The sequence below is a fragment of the Pteropus alecto genome, unplaced genomic scaffold (assembly GCF_000325575.1).
Source record: "Pteropus alecto unplaced genomic scaffold, ASM32557v1 scaffold49, whole genome shotgun sequence".
Classification (NCBI taxonomy): Eukaryota; Metazoa; Chordata; class Mammalia; order Chiroptera; family Pteropodidae; genus Pteropus; species Pteropus alecto.
In genome coordinates this window covers 1,988,444-2,003,220 of record NW_006443131.1, presented here as the reverse complement: position 1 = coordinate 2,003,220, position 14,777 = coordinate 1,988,444, and the positions used below count along the sequence as shown (strand labels likewise).

The following is a 14,777-nucleotide window of genomic DNA, read 5'->3' as shown; positions in this document are numbered from 1 at the left end:
ACCTCCGCCACACACCCCCGGGGGTCGCGGGCGGCGTCCCGCTGGAGCCCGGCCCCAACGAGGCCAGGTGGGTCCCGCCGCCGAGGGCCCGCGGCGAAAAACAGGCAGCGACAGGGACTAAGAGGCCGAGGTAGAAGAAATACGAACTTTAATGAAGATTCTTTCCCTTTGGTATAAGTGAGACCCGTGAAAACATCCAAACAGCAAAAAGGAGGCGGCGAGGGTTCAGACGGTCAACTCTCCCTTATCTGCCAGGCCTGGGGGCGGGGGGCGGGCGGCGGGCAGCGGGCGGCGGTGGGAGGTGCTCAGTGGCCGCAGCTTGTAAGTTTCCGCAGCCGCGCTTGGCCTCCCAGCCTCGCGGTAAGAGGCCGGAGTGTTTCTCGTCCTAGCTCAGGACTGACTGACTCTCTCCGCCTAGGGTCTCTCTTAGACAATGCCAGCCCCCCGCCGCCTCAGGCCGGGGTGAGGACAACGCCAAAGAGTTGTAAAAGGCTTTGAAAAGTCAAAGAGGTGACTGTGAGTGTAATCGATTACCATCGCTTTGTGCTCAAGAATAAGCCATGGAAAACAAATTAGGAAAGTAATCTACAGCCCTAAAATATATGCATATAAAATAAAAAATAAATGCAGCTCCAAATCTACGGATGGCATTGGGGATTGTCTACTGCTTCAGAGTCTCAATGCCCGCTGGGCCTCCACAGAATGCACCTGGGAGAGCTAACAGTTCAGGAGCCCAGGTTCGGTCACCCTCCGGCTTCCCCAAGGGGAAGTAGGGTGGGGACAGGAGGAAGGGCTGCACTTTGGCGTAGAACATAACATGCACGCTACACGGGAGGGCGGGAGCGACCGAAATGTATATACAGACCGCTGGGCTCAGGGGCCAGAACCAGGAGGCACTGAGCAAAGAAGGGGTCTTTCTCCCCCCTGGCCGGGAGGGGGGCTCTAAGGCAATCTCTGTGGGTGACACAGGCCCAGGGAGAGGGGACGGCTGCCACTCCTGCCTCTCTTCTCCCAGCCTAAACCGGAGGGGGTCCCAGAAGCCAAGTAGGTCTCGGCACTCCTATCCTTGACCTCAGGGGCCTGAGAATTCTTTGCATAAAATATCTTCAGACCCAGGAGATGGTCAAAGGCACAAAGTTTGAACATTGGGAGGGAGGGTTGTTGAGAGGGGTCTGGGGTACCCTGAGCCCAGGGGTAGACCGAAGGTGTGATGTGTTCCCCATTCCCTGTTAGGGTGACCGTCACCACAGGACATTTCCCACGATGAGGCATACTGCCCGGGCCTCGAGCATCTACCTGCCTGGGGAAGGGGGTAACAGGTTGGCACAGGAAAGGCCCTGGGCAGGGGACCACTTCTACGTTAATACTTTGGTGAGGTTAGGGAGAAGGAGGTTCTGCCCCAGGCTCCTGACTCGAGGCCTGCCCCTCAGCCGGGTGCGGAACCCAGTGTCCACACCACCCCCAGCTGCGACGCAGAGGCTGAGCCTGCGGAACACTCCCGGCGAGGCCCTGCCAGTCAGGGAGCAGTGGGAGGGGCCGAAAGGCTCTCCGGGAGAGCACCTGGGACAGTCATGGTCACGGCCTCCGGGTCACAGGCTGCTGTAGACACAGTTCGCTGCCCGCAGAGATGATGGGCAAGTGATTGTCCATGTGGTGGCTGATGAGGTGGCTGACACTCTCAAAGCGGTGATCCTTGGTCCGAACCTGGGAAAGGGAAGGGGGAGGGTGGATGCAGGTGAAGAGGCACATCACACCTCAGGTCCCAAGGCTGAGGAAGCGACAGTAGAGAGGGCTGAGGTCGGAGAAAAGGTTGGCAGGGGCGGGGCTGTCAGTCCTGCTCACTGAAGAGGCAGCTACAGCCAGCCAGCCCTGGGAGGGGGCAGATCAGGAAACTGTGACGCTGAAGGATGCCTACTCCTCCTTTGCCCTGGAGGAAGGTGGCAAGTCTCAGGGGCGGACACAGGAGGAAAGGAGGTGGAAAGGAGGCTGATGTTGCTGCAGAAGAGAGAGCAAGACTCCGAGGGGACCAGCTGCCGGGCCGAGCCTGCGGAGGAGGAGGGAGGGAGCCCCTCTTGCAAGGGTATCCAGCCCGTAACCATGCGACACCGAGCATCGCAACCTCTCCAGGATGCTTTCCTCATTTGTGACAAGAGGCTCAGGTGAGATGAGCACCTGGCTCTCCGGGGCGTCAAGTCTGGGGGTGTGAGGACTGGCCAGGACTAAAGGGGACCCGGCTCAGGCTCAGGGATGAGAAAGAGGGAACCCCGAGCCCATGGACAGCGGTGCTGGGCACCCTGAGCACGGGGAGGCCCATGCAGAGGCGGCCGGCCGGGGAAACAGGAGGTGGGAATGCCGGGGCAGGCTGCGGGGAGGGCACTGCGGCTTCCCTTCGGCCACCCCACCCACGGCCTTGCGCACTCACCACGCCCTCGGGGTCCACCAGCAGCAGGTGTTTGGGCTGCCCGCTCTGCAGGCCGGTGAGCACGTACTGGCCGGGCGTGGTTGTGCTCTCCCGCACCAGGAAGTCCCCATCCAGCTGCAGCAGCGCCTCGGCCTCCCGCCGGCTCAGCTTCCCGTGGAACCAGGGCTCCCCCCGGAGCTGCTCGGCCATGGCCAACGAGTGCGGCGGGGGAGGCGCCCGAAGGGCATCTTCAAAAGGCTCTGGGGCACAAAAAGGGCCAAGAAAGGCAGCTGGCATAACCCAGGCCCAGGCCCCAGGGTCTCCTGGGGGGAGGCCTGAAGGACAGAGCCAGGGGCACCGAGCGGAATTCAGGGACGCAGGGAGAACAGCGGCACTCACTCATGTCAAAAAGGTCTCGCGGCGCGCCGCCATTGACCGCCAGGCCGGGGGGCCCGGCGCCCGCCCCCGCGTGCCGGGCCTTGTCCAGGTGCTGGACGTTGACATAGGAGGGGTCATCGAAGAGCTCTCTGCCTGCGGAGGAGGCAAGGGAGGCTGTCCAGTGACCCAGCCCTGCCTCCTGCACCCTGGCTGTCCCTCAGCCCCTCTGTACCTGGGCAGGGTGGCGGAGGTGGCATCTGCTTGCGGACTTCTGGGTCTCCCCCAACAGGCTGCCCCACAGGCTGAAGGGACAAAAATAAGATGAGACCAGAGGCCCTAAGGAGCCACTCCTATCCGGGGTCCAGACCCCTCTATCCAAGCCACTTACCAGCGTAGCTCCCAGCTGGGTGGGCGGCTGGGCACTGGGCGGGGTGGGGCGGGTGGCCGCCGGGGCGGCTCCCTCCCGAAGCCTCATGTCCACCACGCCCCCAAGAGGGGGTTCCTTCCCCGGGAAGTCATTATAGTACTGATGGTCAGGTGGCTCTTCCTCCTCCTCATCCCAAGCCGAGCCATCGAAGCCAGCCATCCTGAGAAGGGCAGGAGGAAGTGAGGAGCGCGGGTGGGAGGACACAGGCGGGGACAGAACAGCGGCCATGTCTGGGGATGTCCAGGGATGCCCGGCGGGGTGGGGTAGGCCCGAGGCCGGGCATCTGGGCATCAGTATGAATAATCATGCCTTCCTCCTGGCAGCCCTGGAAGGTAGGCCTTAGTTCCCTCCCCAGGTTTATAGATGAGGAGAGTGAGGGCCACAGGTGAAAGGTGAGCCCAAGGCTTCGCAACAGAAAGCCACCCTCCCTTCCTCAAACTCTTGAGGCTTCTAGGGGCACGAAAGCAAAGAACTAAGGACGGAGAACTGGGCAAGAAAGAGCGACGCCGGACGCCAGGCAGTGGGAGTGAAGAGCGCCCCCAGCCGGGGCCAGGCTGCAGCGTCAGATCCGGGACCAACTGCGGCCAGCCACGAGCAAACAGGGACGCACTGGCACCGCAGCGGGCAGCGCCCTGAAAGCCCTTCCTGATGGCCACAGGAAATGTGAGAATGGCAGGAAGTGGGAAGCAGGGGCACACGGGTCATTTCCTTCCCGGAGCCATTCTGAGCAGGAGCGTGGGAAGGACAGAGCCACCATCCCAATCGGCTCTGGGGCCCACGAGCTGCTCCCCGCCACCCACTCACCTGTCGTGGGGGGTGACCAGCTTGGGCGGGTTCCTGAGGTATTGTTTGAAGCGCAGCTCGAAGGCCTGGCCAATGGTGCTGATGACGTCCTGAGCGAGCCCTTCCGGACACTCCAGGATGTGGCAGGCTGGGGGCACAGCAGAGGCTGCCGGTGAGCTCTGAGGCGGGGTGCTGGCAGGAGGCACGGACAGGGGCTCTCGTCCTCCTCGGCGGGAGCCCCTGCTTAGCTCCCCGGGTCCTGCTCACCTGCCTCACGGACAGTGCCCCCCCCACCCAGCGCTCCCCACCACGCCTCACCTCTCTGATTCACCGGGTCTTTGGCAACGTAGGCGACATACTCGGCTGTGTCCTGGGGCGGACAGAGTCGAAGAGGCGCATTAGCTCGATCTGACAGGCCCACCTCAGTCACGACCCCTGGGTCCCAGTCCTTTCCGGGGGTCACCTCCACCCCAGCACAGCCGTTTCTCTGGCCTGTGTCTTCCCAAGCCCCGCCCCTTACTCTTCCCCAAGAACCTTTGCTCTGCAACTCACCGGGTCCCCGCCGGACGCAAACGAGATAGACTGCATGTGGTGGTTGGCGATGATCTGAGGGTTAGGGCAGGGGACGGAGGAGGGAATGACACGTGTCAGGCAGCCTCAGGCGCACCCGAGTGCCCCCCACCCCTGGCCCAGGACCCTGGAGCCTCGTCTTTCGGCTTCTCCCCCCACCCCACCCATCCTCCTAGTCTCCTCCTCCCCTACTGGCCTCTCCCAGTTTTTCACCCTCACAGCCAGGTCCCCCGCCCCACTCCCATCGAGACTTCTGGTCGCCCTGCCCAGCCCCAGCAACCTGTTTGCAGTCTGCGGCCATGAGGTTGAGGCTGCTGGTGGAAACGGTCAGAGTGATCGGCAGTCCGGCGAATTTTTCATTCCGGCGAATTTCAGGTTACTCCTCCCCAGAATGGAGCTGAGCGGGCGGCTACAGGGCTAAGGAGGGGCCCAAGGGGCTCAGAAACTGGGGATTCGCAACCCCCAAAACCCCCATGCTCCTGCCTTCTGGCTGTCTCCCCACATCCCACCCTTGCCTTCGCCTGCCCCTCCACAGGTCCCAGCAGCACCCCTAGCCCCACCGACCCCAGGTACCTTTCTCCTTCTTGTTGCTCCCTTAGCACCTGGCACAGCCTCGCACACCAGACTGATGGCCTCCCTGGGGAAAGAGGGGTACTCAGACCCAGAGCCCGCCTCCCACTAGGCTGGGGCTGCCACAGGGCTGGGGGAGGGGAAGGCTAGGCCAGACTCCAGGGGCACTCCAGGCTCTTTGTCGTGGTGGATTGAATTAAGGGCCTTTAATATTTGATGACACCGAGGCCGCTTCCTGGCTGATTGGGTTAGGGCCTCAATGGGCTGGCCCCACCCCTTTCCAGCTACCAAACGTCCCATTCCCTTCCCAAAGGCAGCAGCCACCTCTCATCTACCCCCATATTCCACTCAAGCTCCAGCTTCCAGCTGCCTCTGCCACCTCCCCGCCAGCTCCCAAGCCTGGATGAGGAAGAGGGACGCAGGAAGAGCTGCCTCTTCGTTCAGACTCAGACTCACTCCCCTCACTTTCTCTCGGTCCCCTTTACCACCCAAAGGCGAGCCACGACTGGCGCCACCAAGTGTCCGCCTCCCCTCCCCCTCCCCCCGGGCTCCCCGGTTCAGGCCCCCTGACCTGGTGACCTGAGTCCGGGTGTTGAAGTCCAGAGCACGCATTGACTGCAGGACCTCCACGCAGCCCATGTACTGAGGGGAGGATGGGAGGGTAACGAGTCAGCCGCCTCCCCCCAACCCTTCCCAACGGGTCCTAAGAGTTTTCTCTACGTGGTCCCTAACGGAAGTGGAGGTGAAGTTCTGCCACAGCCCACAACACACACTTTGTGACAACGGAGAATGGGGACAGATGGGAAGGGCAAGCTGGGAGGACATCATGCACCTAGAAGAGAATCCAGAGAGCAGTGACAGGCACTGGGTGGGATGAGGTGACATCTCTAGGAGGGGGAGAGGACCGGAGGGGACGCTCAGGAGTCACTCATTCCAACAGTAAGGGCCTCCCACGGGCTGGACATCATGCTAAGCATGGCGGGGTGGGGGTGGGGGAGTCACAGGGAGGAAGCGGAGTCTGGGCAGAGCTGGGAGGGAAGGGGCTGCAGAATCAGGGGAGCAGGACAGGTTTCAGAAACAGAGCACCCCAAAACAGAGGGAGTTGCTGGGGAAGAGGAAGGCAACAGAGACTCCCCCAAAGCCAGAGTGACAGGGAACTGGAGGGATCTGGGAGGGCACAGGAGGGAGGATGTTCACTCACCCGGACCAAGTAGGAAACCCCAGGTCCCATGACTTTGTCGTTGGGATGCAGCCAGCCCCGCGTGGGCTTATTGACAAAGCTCCCGTGGCGGGTCCACTCCTCGCCCCCCAGCTGGCCCCCTTCCACCCGAGTCCTGCGCCCGCCGCCTCCACTCAGCTTGTTCATGTCCTGGAGGAGGGGCAGGGGGCCTGAGTCTGGCACAGCTGCCCCTGTGGTCCCCTCCCCATCCTCAGCCGCCCTGCCTGGCTCCGCCTTCGGCCCCAGGCGCCCCCCAGCCGGGTTGGCCAGCTTCAGGTTGCTCATCCGGGGGAAGAAGGAGCACAGGGTAGTGGGACTATCGTCCCCAGGCAGCGGTGGCAGGATGGGCCCCAGGGACGAGGCTGATGGGGAAGGCAGCTCCTCTGGCGGGGTGGACCCAGAAGCCCCCTCCTCCAGCGATGACAGAGACTCATTCCGAAGTGGGTTGTACTTGGGCTTGGGGGGCAGGAGATCCATGGCTGGAGCGAGAGGGAGGCTGCTGCCCGGCCCGGCCCCCCTGCCGGTCAGGGCAAGGGGGCCAGGCAGGGGCATCCCCAGGCACTTGGCCTGATCGGCCGCTATGGCCTAGGGATCTCAAGGATCCTGGGGAGGGAGAGGGACCAGCAGCTCCAGCTCCTCCGGCTTCCCCAGCTCAGACCCAGGTACTTCCAAGCCCCATCCCCGCCCAGCGCAGAGCCTCTTCTCCGGCTGAGAGAAGAACAGGCTGGACCCAGAGCTGCCTGGCTCCTCCCAGGGGCGGGGAGCCCAGGGGAGAGACCAATCCCGAGGACAGTGCTGACTCACAGGCTCAGAGGGGCTGAGTCCCCACCGCCGGCCCCCATACAAACAACTAGTAATCCGGGGAGGAGTGAAGTGGGGGTGGGAGGGAAGGATGGAGGAGTGAGAAGGAAAGGAGGGGGATAAGGGGTCTGATCAATCCAAACAGGACATGGTGGCCGAAGGGAGCAGGAAGCCGAGGGAGGAAACAGAGGCAGCTGGGGGTGGAAAAGGGAGGGGACCCCTGAGCTCAGCATTTCCCTTCCTGTCCTGGTTGAACACTCAAGTTCCCCCATCCTCCAGCCCAGGCCAACCCCACCACTACCACACCGTGGGGTGCTGGCCCCAGGGAGCCGGGGCCATTAGCATCCTCTGTTACAACAGCTGTGGACAGGAGCAAAAGAATCGGGGAAAAGAAGGGAGCGGTCCCAGTGGATGCGGAGCGGGGCCGAGGAAGGGCACAGCTGGCGAGATACGGGGAACGAAGTCCACCCTGGGTGGTGCATCAGAGAGAGCAGAGGGCGGGCTGGTGCGGCCCTGCTCTCTACGGTGGCACCGACCCTGCCAGGAACAGTGGCCTCGGCCAAGCACTCTCATGGCCTCCTTTCCGCAGGCCTAGTTAGCAAAGCCAGCTGTCAAAGGCAGAAGAGGGGAGCGGGGCACTGTCACTAAGGCCAGCTCCCCTGAACCTGCCAGGTGAGCCACATCCTCCGCTCGCAGTGGTCACTGTGGAGGGCACACGTGTCCACTGGGAGCGTTGTGCCCCTCACACAGGGGCGAAGTCTGGCTGGAGGTGGGAGAGTGACAGTCGCCAGGAGCGGTGGGAGCTACAGACCATGAAGGGACACAGGCGGCGGAAGAAAAATCTGTGCTAAGTACGGGAAGAAGAGGTGCCGGGAGAAGATGGGCTTAGGCTGGACACAGGACCATTCTTTCCACCCACGGTTTCCTGCCACAGCTCTGCTTGAAGGGGCCACAAAGTCGGAAAGTGACCACAAAAGAAGTAAGACACATATACCCCCAGGGCTGACCCCGGAATCACCTACCCTTACACTGCTTCATTAGATAAAGAGGCAACAATCGTACGATTACAGCGGTTAACAAACCACACGTGAAACCTGTTAGGCGCCGCGCTAAACTCCTTTCCCGCCCTAGTCCTCATCCGCGGGGCGCTGTCATTCCAGCCACCGCCCCTGAGAAGGAATCCTAACACTCCGTTTCCTCGGGCTCCGCGCTCAGGGACAGAGCGCCAGGGAGGCCCTCGGCCACAACCTCGCACTGGGACACACACCGGGACGTCTTCACCTGTAGGGAGGGGCGTTCTGCTGGAGCCCGCAGGGTCCAGAGGCAGGGGATGACCAACAGGTGTGGGCATTTAGGAGCAAGGAAAGCGGAAGTAGGGCTCTTTAAATCTGCACAGGCATGAGACTGCCTGCTGTGAGACTGGGTGACCGGGTGTGGGGGAGAAGCCGCGTGCGCCTCCTCAGCCCGGCAGGGAGGGGGAGACAAGAGCGGCGGGAAGTAGCAGGAAATGGCGAAAGCCTCAGGAATGTTTCCAGAAGGGAACGCTGGGCACGCGGGACCAGGAGGAATGCCCAGACAAAAACCCGGGGGGAAGGGAAGCCAGCGAAGCGGTGGGGGCCGAGCAGCCCCTTAAAAAAAAAAATCAAACAGCAAAAAGGTCGCTGTCCCCTACACCCGCTCCAAGACTCGGTTTTCTGCTGGTAGAAAACGTCAGGTCCTTTCACACATCAACAAATAAACGGCCCTACTCAAATCCCGTGGTACAGGTACGAAACATAACGGCTGTTTCTGGGGGGCGCGGGTTCTGGGAAGGGAAACTCGGGGAGCGGGGCTGGGAATCTATGAGCAAGTCTCTCCCACCTTCGTGCCAAACCCCAAGTCCAGCCCCCGCTTCAAGCAAGTCCACCCTCGGAAGGGGCAGCCTCTGATCTCTTCACTCCCCAGAGCCAGAGAGGGGACCTTTGACTCCCCACCCGACGGAGCGCACAAGCTCAGGAAACCTGAGCCTAAGGCTCGACACAGAAATAGGACAAGGGACTGTAAGGAGAGGACGGCCCTGAGATCGCAGACAAAGCTTCTGAGGGGAAGACCGGGGTCGCACAAAGCTAAATCTCCTGAGGGGGCGTGGTCCCTCAGGACGCGCGCCTCCGAGACCTCCAGGAGGCGAGGCTTCTGGACAATGAGACGTGGATCAAGGAAGGGGCGGGCCCCGCGGGGGGCGGAGCCCCGGAGGCGTGGCCTCACGACTTCGAACCCAGTAGTTCTTTGAGGGATAGGGCTCGGGCCTTTGGGAGATAGGCTTTTTGATGGACAGGAGTTAGCGGAGAATCGTCGCCTCGGAGTTTCGGGGAAGTGGAAGGACGAACGTGGGCCCTCTTGTAGGAGAGCTGGGAAGCATGTTTGGGGGTGTGGCTTCCAGGAAAGCTGGGCGACGGGGTGGGGTCGACGGCAATACACAGAAAACAAGTCGGGGTTCAGGGAGCCCCCTGAAGTTGGAAGGTGGGACTTCCGGGGAGGGGGTCTCGGAGGGCGGGACTTATAAATGAAGACCGGAAGTAGGGTCCCGGGAGAGGGGTTCCGGGGTGGAGGAGTGGGTCACATAAGGAGAAAAAAAGTCCCCACTCACCAGGGCCTCATGGAGTCGCCGCACCGCACCGCGGGGTGATCTGGTTCTGGATCACGCCACTGCCTCCTTAGGTCGCTGCTCCAACTTTCTCCCCGGGCCCGGCCTCCCTGGAGAAACTTTATTGCACTCACTTCCGGCCTCGCTAACCCCTGACCCTCTACCTCACCGGCCCTCCTACTCCCGTCCCACTTTCCCGTATCGACCAATGGCAGTGCGAGAACGCACACAGGGCCTGTACTAGCCAATAAGAGGCCTATTTTTGACCTAAGTTCTTTCTTGAGAAACGCAAGAAGTGCGCTCCAATAAGGACTCGACGAGGAGCAAATCTAAGCCAATAGGAGGCCTGAAGATGGGGTTGCCCCGCCTTAGGCCAAAGGAACCAATAGGAAGGGCGGGCGGTGTGTTTGAAAGTGAGGCCAAAGAAGGGGGGAGCGCGTGCTTCTGGGAGTTTGGTGGTTGGCGGCGCGGGGCTGACGGTCGTCAGGCCGAGCGATCATGTCGCACAAACAAATTTACTATTCGGACAAATACGACGACGAGGAGTTCGAGTACCGGTTAGTGCCGGCGCGGGGGGCATAATGAGGTCGTGAGCTTTGACAAGTGAGGGCACGAGGAGTTAGTAACCAGAGCAGAAGCGACAGAACCGGCGCATGCGCGGCAGGCTCACGGGACGGCTGTGAGAGCGTTGAGAGCGTAAAGCGCATGCGCGAAGGGTAGGCGGCTCTCGGGAAGGAAAGTGTTAGCGAGTTTGGAGTAAACTCTCTTGATTATTATGTGTCGACCACCTGCACGCTTTGGGTTCCTGGATCATTCTCCACGTTATTGAGCAAGTCGAACTGGCCTTCTTGAGACTGCTCGTTTCACGGCAACGCCATAGAATCATAGAGCCGACTGGGAAAAAGTGGCGAAGGCGGAGCTCGAATTTTCCTCTCTTCAATGTAAGGGAGAGAGAGTGAGCGAGCCTGCGTATTGCTCATTAATTCGTGGAAAAGGGGTGTGGCAGCCCGGTTTTTTTTAGGAAGGGACTTCGAGGAACTGGCGTGGAATAAAACTGGCCAGGATCGTTGAGAAAAGATTTAACGTGGACCTAATCGATACCCTTTAAATATTTGAAGGGCATCTATTTAGGAAACGATTAAGAAGTGCTTATAGGTTTCAGGTGTTCTACGAACGTAGACCAAGGAGAAGCCATGGTGTCTGCTTTCACCAAGCCTAACGAATCTGTAGAAATACTTCAGAAAGAAGGTGATAATTGGCATGGTAGGCATAGGTACAGGTTTTGATGGGAGCACATAGTTCTCGCCAAGGATGGGAAAGAAAAGAATCCCTACAGAATTTGCATTGGCTAAATCCTAAATTCGTAATTCTAGATTGGAGAATTGTGGAGGACAGAGGGTTCTACAAATGTTGGCATTCTCTTAGTCTGCGTTAAATGTAGTCCTTAAAACAACTTCCTATTTCGTACCTTGTCCCACTTGAAGAACATAAAAGGAAACTTGTTTGCGTTTCTTCTCCAGCCTGGTGCAGTCTCTGCGCCCTCTGGAGAACTCAGTGTGTGCTGACAAATACATTAACCGGCTTTATGTCAGGTTTGGGGGAAAAGACCCCAGGCCCTGCACGGAGCCAGTTAGTTAACTTTCTTTTCTTCAGCTGTTTTCCTCTACATCAGAGCTAAACTTACCAAAACTGTGTGCTTACAACACGTTGCAGGGCTAAGGAGAAGTCCCTGGTTTCAGCCCCCGGAAGATGTAAATACCCCTTGACAGTGGCATTTTGGTTTAAGGAAGACTTTTGTTTTTATTGTGTTTTGTTTTGTTTTGTTTGGGGGGGGTTGTTTTGGGTGGTTTTGTTGGTTTGTGACTAATTGGGTAGTGAAGCCAATCTTTGTGCCAGGGGCTTGTTAGAGTGTAAGCTATTTTCAGACATTTAGACTAGAATTCTCTCCTTGAGAAAAAAAAAAATCTGTTACTAGCACAGAGAGCATTTAGTGCGTTCTCACTGAGCATGATGAAGTCTATCTGGGTTAGCTCAAGTCAAATCAGAGAAATAATTTCTTTGCCATGAAAGGAGACTGATCCTTGGATAGGAAAGCACAGTTTCCCAGAAGTCGTCTGATGGCACAGCCCTTCAGGAGCCAGGAAAATGAAATTGAGGGTAGATTTTAAAGGATAAGACATTGACGTTTCATCTTCTGTTATGGCTCTTCCACACAGCACCCCGTAATAGGCCTTTCTTCCCCACAAAATCACTTCCTTCCCTTCTTTACCAATTCTGTTCAAAACCACCTTTTATTATTAACATAATGTGTACTGTGGGGCCGCATTATATTGTTTTAGGGTAATCAACTAAAAGACTAAGCTCCAGGAAGGCGGAGGCAGTATATCAACAGTGCCTGGAATTATGTGCTCATTCACTTGGGTTATTCATTACTATGTACTTTTTTTATATACTTTCTCAAGGATTTACATAACTTAGCCTTTATTTCTAGCTACCTCTACCCCACAATAAGATTCTAGAAACTCCCTGCCATCAGAAACTGTTTTTTCTTTTCTCTCTTGGCTTCGTGTGCGGGCACTCCCCAACAGATTGTACCCAGTACTGACACACATGTTTCTGTTGCAGGCATGTCATGTTGCCCAAGGACATAGCCAAGCTGGTCCCTAAAACCCATTTGATGTCCGAATCTGAATGGAGGAATCTTGGCGTGCAGCAGAGTCAGGGATGGGTGCATTATATGATCCACGAACCAGGTCAGTGCAATGGCTGCTTCACTGAAGGAATGAATGCCAGATCCCATAACCCAAAGACTCGGGGGAGGAAGGGGCGCTTTACTGGTTTCTTACTCCACCTGCCATCTAGAGAACCTGGAGTGAGCACCAGTAAGAATAACAGTAAAATGTCTCGGAAGTTCAGAGACAACCCGTCAGTGAAAAGCCTCCTTTATATCTGACTCGATCAGAGGATGCCCTTTTTTTAAGGCCTGGTAGAGGTCATGGCCCCTCCTTCATTCTCCATCAGAAAGAGAATTCTTGGATGTGTTCCAAATAAGCCAAGGAAAGTATATTTCTTGATAAGACACCAGACACCAAGCTGCCAGGCAAAACTAATCAAAGGACAGCCCGGGGCTGTACAAACAGCAAAAGAAAGGCTGTTAACAGCTCCCTACTCTGCCAGGCTTATGGGTCTGCTTCTAAGGCCGTACACTTCAATCTGAATTTAGTTATAAAGATCTGAGAGGGTGACGGCCGGGAAATGGGCGTGGGGTACCCTGCAGGTTGCGCGTAGAGTGGTGTGAGCTTGGCACTTAGATTTCACCCACTCTTTCAGAACCTCACATCTTGCTGTTCCGGCGACCGCTGCCCAAGAAGCCAAAGAAATGAAGCCGGCGAGCCACCTTTCAGCCTCGAGCTTTCACAGCTGTCCTCACTTGCTAACATCTTCCTAATGACATTATGTTGCCTTCTTGTTTCTCACTTTGATATTTAAAGGATGTTTAAAATACACTGTTTGAATGTGCTGGCGACTACTTTGCTTCCTGAGCAGAGCCAGCAGTACCACGGCCCAGCCAGACGAGTGCTCTTGGGGCTGCAGCCTCTGCCGAGTGTGACCCCAGAAACCACAGTGAGCTCTGTATTCGACACAACACACTTGGCAGATGGAGGAAGCCTCTGAGTATAAAGACCATGGCTGTTACAGGGATTGTGTAAACTTGCCATTTTGTTTTTTCCTGCCAGGTGTTGTATGTATGGCGATCCATGTTTCAATGTATTGGAAACTTTCCATTTTATTCAAGAAGTCTGTTTCATGTTAAGTCTTGATTAAAGAAGAAGTTTTTATAATTCTCTACTTGTAAAGGTTTTTTTCCCCCTCTCCGGGTGACCATCACAGTCAATATCATGGTTCTACTTACATGCCCTTCAGTTAGATAATGAAGCCCAGGTCTTTGCCGATAGTGACGTATATTTCAACATTCGGGTAACTGGCTTTTAATCTAATCTGAAAAGCAGACTTGCTGTCAAACATCTACTGAAACATATTTTGATCTAACTACTGGCCAAAGAGAGAGGTTATATAGGAATGACATCTCATCAAAACAAATGAACTTAAAGTTGGGGATGCTGCCTTTAAGATAGTCCCGGTGTTGGAAGGGCACAGGAGGGGAAGGGGAGGAGACCATCAGCTAGCTGCCCCACATCCATGGCCCGTTCTCGGCGCATTGGTCGGGGCTGTTTTCAGTGGTTCCCACTTCTGCTGAGCCCTGGACTCCCCTGGGCAGCTTTAAAAGTACGCGGGCCTAAGTCATTCCTAGAGGTGGTGACTTAATTGGTCTGGGGTGTGGCCTGTACACAGGTAGTTATAGCACTAACCTTTGAGAAAATGTGTAAATTGTAGCTATTTAGGAAAACATTTCACCAAATCATAGCTTGCCCTATACTTTTAAAAATAACTAGTGCTAAGGGAGATTAATCTACCCCCTTTTCCCTGTCTTCCATCCATTTATTCTGAGAGCAGTAGCTGAGGTGTGATCTCTGAAATGCATAGTAGGTCTTTGGTAGAGCTCAAAAATGCACATTCTTGAGCTCTGCCATAGACCTACTGAATCAAAAACTCTGAGGGTCGGGCCCAGTGACATTTTCACTAGCTCTCCAGGTGACTCTGGTGCATGCTTAAACTTGTGAAGCCACTGGCAAAAGATTGGACCAGAGTTGATATTTGGGGGTTTCTTTGGGGGTGGGGTATCAAATATCACCATTATTGCTAATAAAGATAATACAGCACATGGCTTTTGTCACTAGACGATGCGGCTTTTCATTTTTTTTAGAGGTTCCCTTAATTGGAAAAGACAGGGTTTATCACTTGAGAAAGAACAGTACAGAAGCCTGGCTCGACTACTCACTTTAGTATCTTGTGGTTGTTGCGTGGCAGCCCTTCACCCTTCTGACCACGTTGCACGTCTGAAAACAGGTATCATCTCTATCTCAAGGTTTTTAGGAGTAAAATA

General features: G+C 56.9%; 2 protein-coding genes across 2 annotated transcripts; one reads left to right on the top strand and one right to left on the bottom strand.

Annotated features, from left to right (window-relative positions):
* Window positions 1-131: 131 nt before the first annotated feature.
* SHC1 (SHC adaptor protein 1) lies at window positions 132-8,160 on the bottom strand. Its single transcript, XM_006923554.3, is given in 13 exon segments — window positions 132-1,704; window positions 2,423-2,661; window positions 2,801-2,932; window positions 3,012-3,081; window positions 3,168-3,366; window positions 4,011-4,137; window positions 4,308-4,359; window positions 4,542-4,595; window positions 4,840-4,914; window positions 4,917-4,976; window positions 5,133-5,196; window positions 5,701-5,771; window positions 6,331-8,160. Coding segments are annotated over 13 exon segments (1,842 nt in total). The 5' UTR covers window positions 6,901-8,160; the 3' UTR covers window positions 132-1,575.
* Window positions 8,161-10,171: 2,011 nt separating this feature from the next.
* Window positions 10,172-13,617, top strand: CKS1B (CDC28 protein kinase regulatory subunit 1B). Its single transcript, XM_006923553.3, has 3 exons — window positions 10,172-10,329; window positions 12,398-12,525; window positions 13,103-13,617. Exons 1-3 carry the CDS (start codon window positions 10,271-10,273, stop codon window positions 13,153-13,155), a joined length of 240 nt encoding a protein of 79 aa, XP_006923615.1. The 5' UTR covers window positions 10,172-10,270; the 3' UTR covers window positions 13,156-13,617.
* Window positions 13,618-14,777: the final 1,160 nt, after the last annotated feature.

Bases quoted from the DNA above. Each gene is read 5' to 3' on its own strand.
- CKS1B (XM_006923553.3), top strand. From the start codon at position 10,271: ATGTCGCACAAACAAATTTACTATTCGGACAAATACGACGACGAGGAG. The intron at 10,330-12,397 runs GTTAGTGCCGGC...TTTCTGTTGCAG, and splicing joins GACGAGGAGTTCGAGTACCG to GCATGTCATGTTGCCCAAGG. The intron at 12,526-13,102 runs GTCAGTGCAATG...CCACTCTTTCAG, and splicing joins TTATATGATCCACGAACCAG to AACCTCACATCTTGCTGTTC.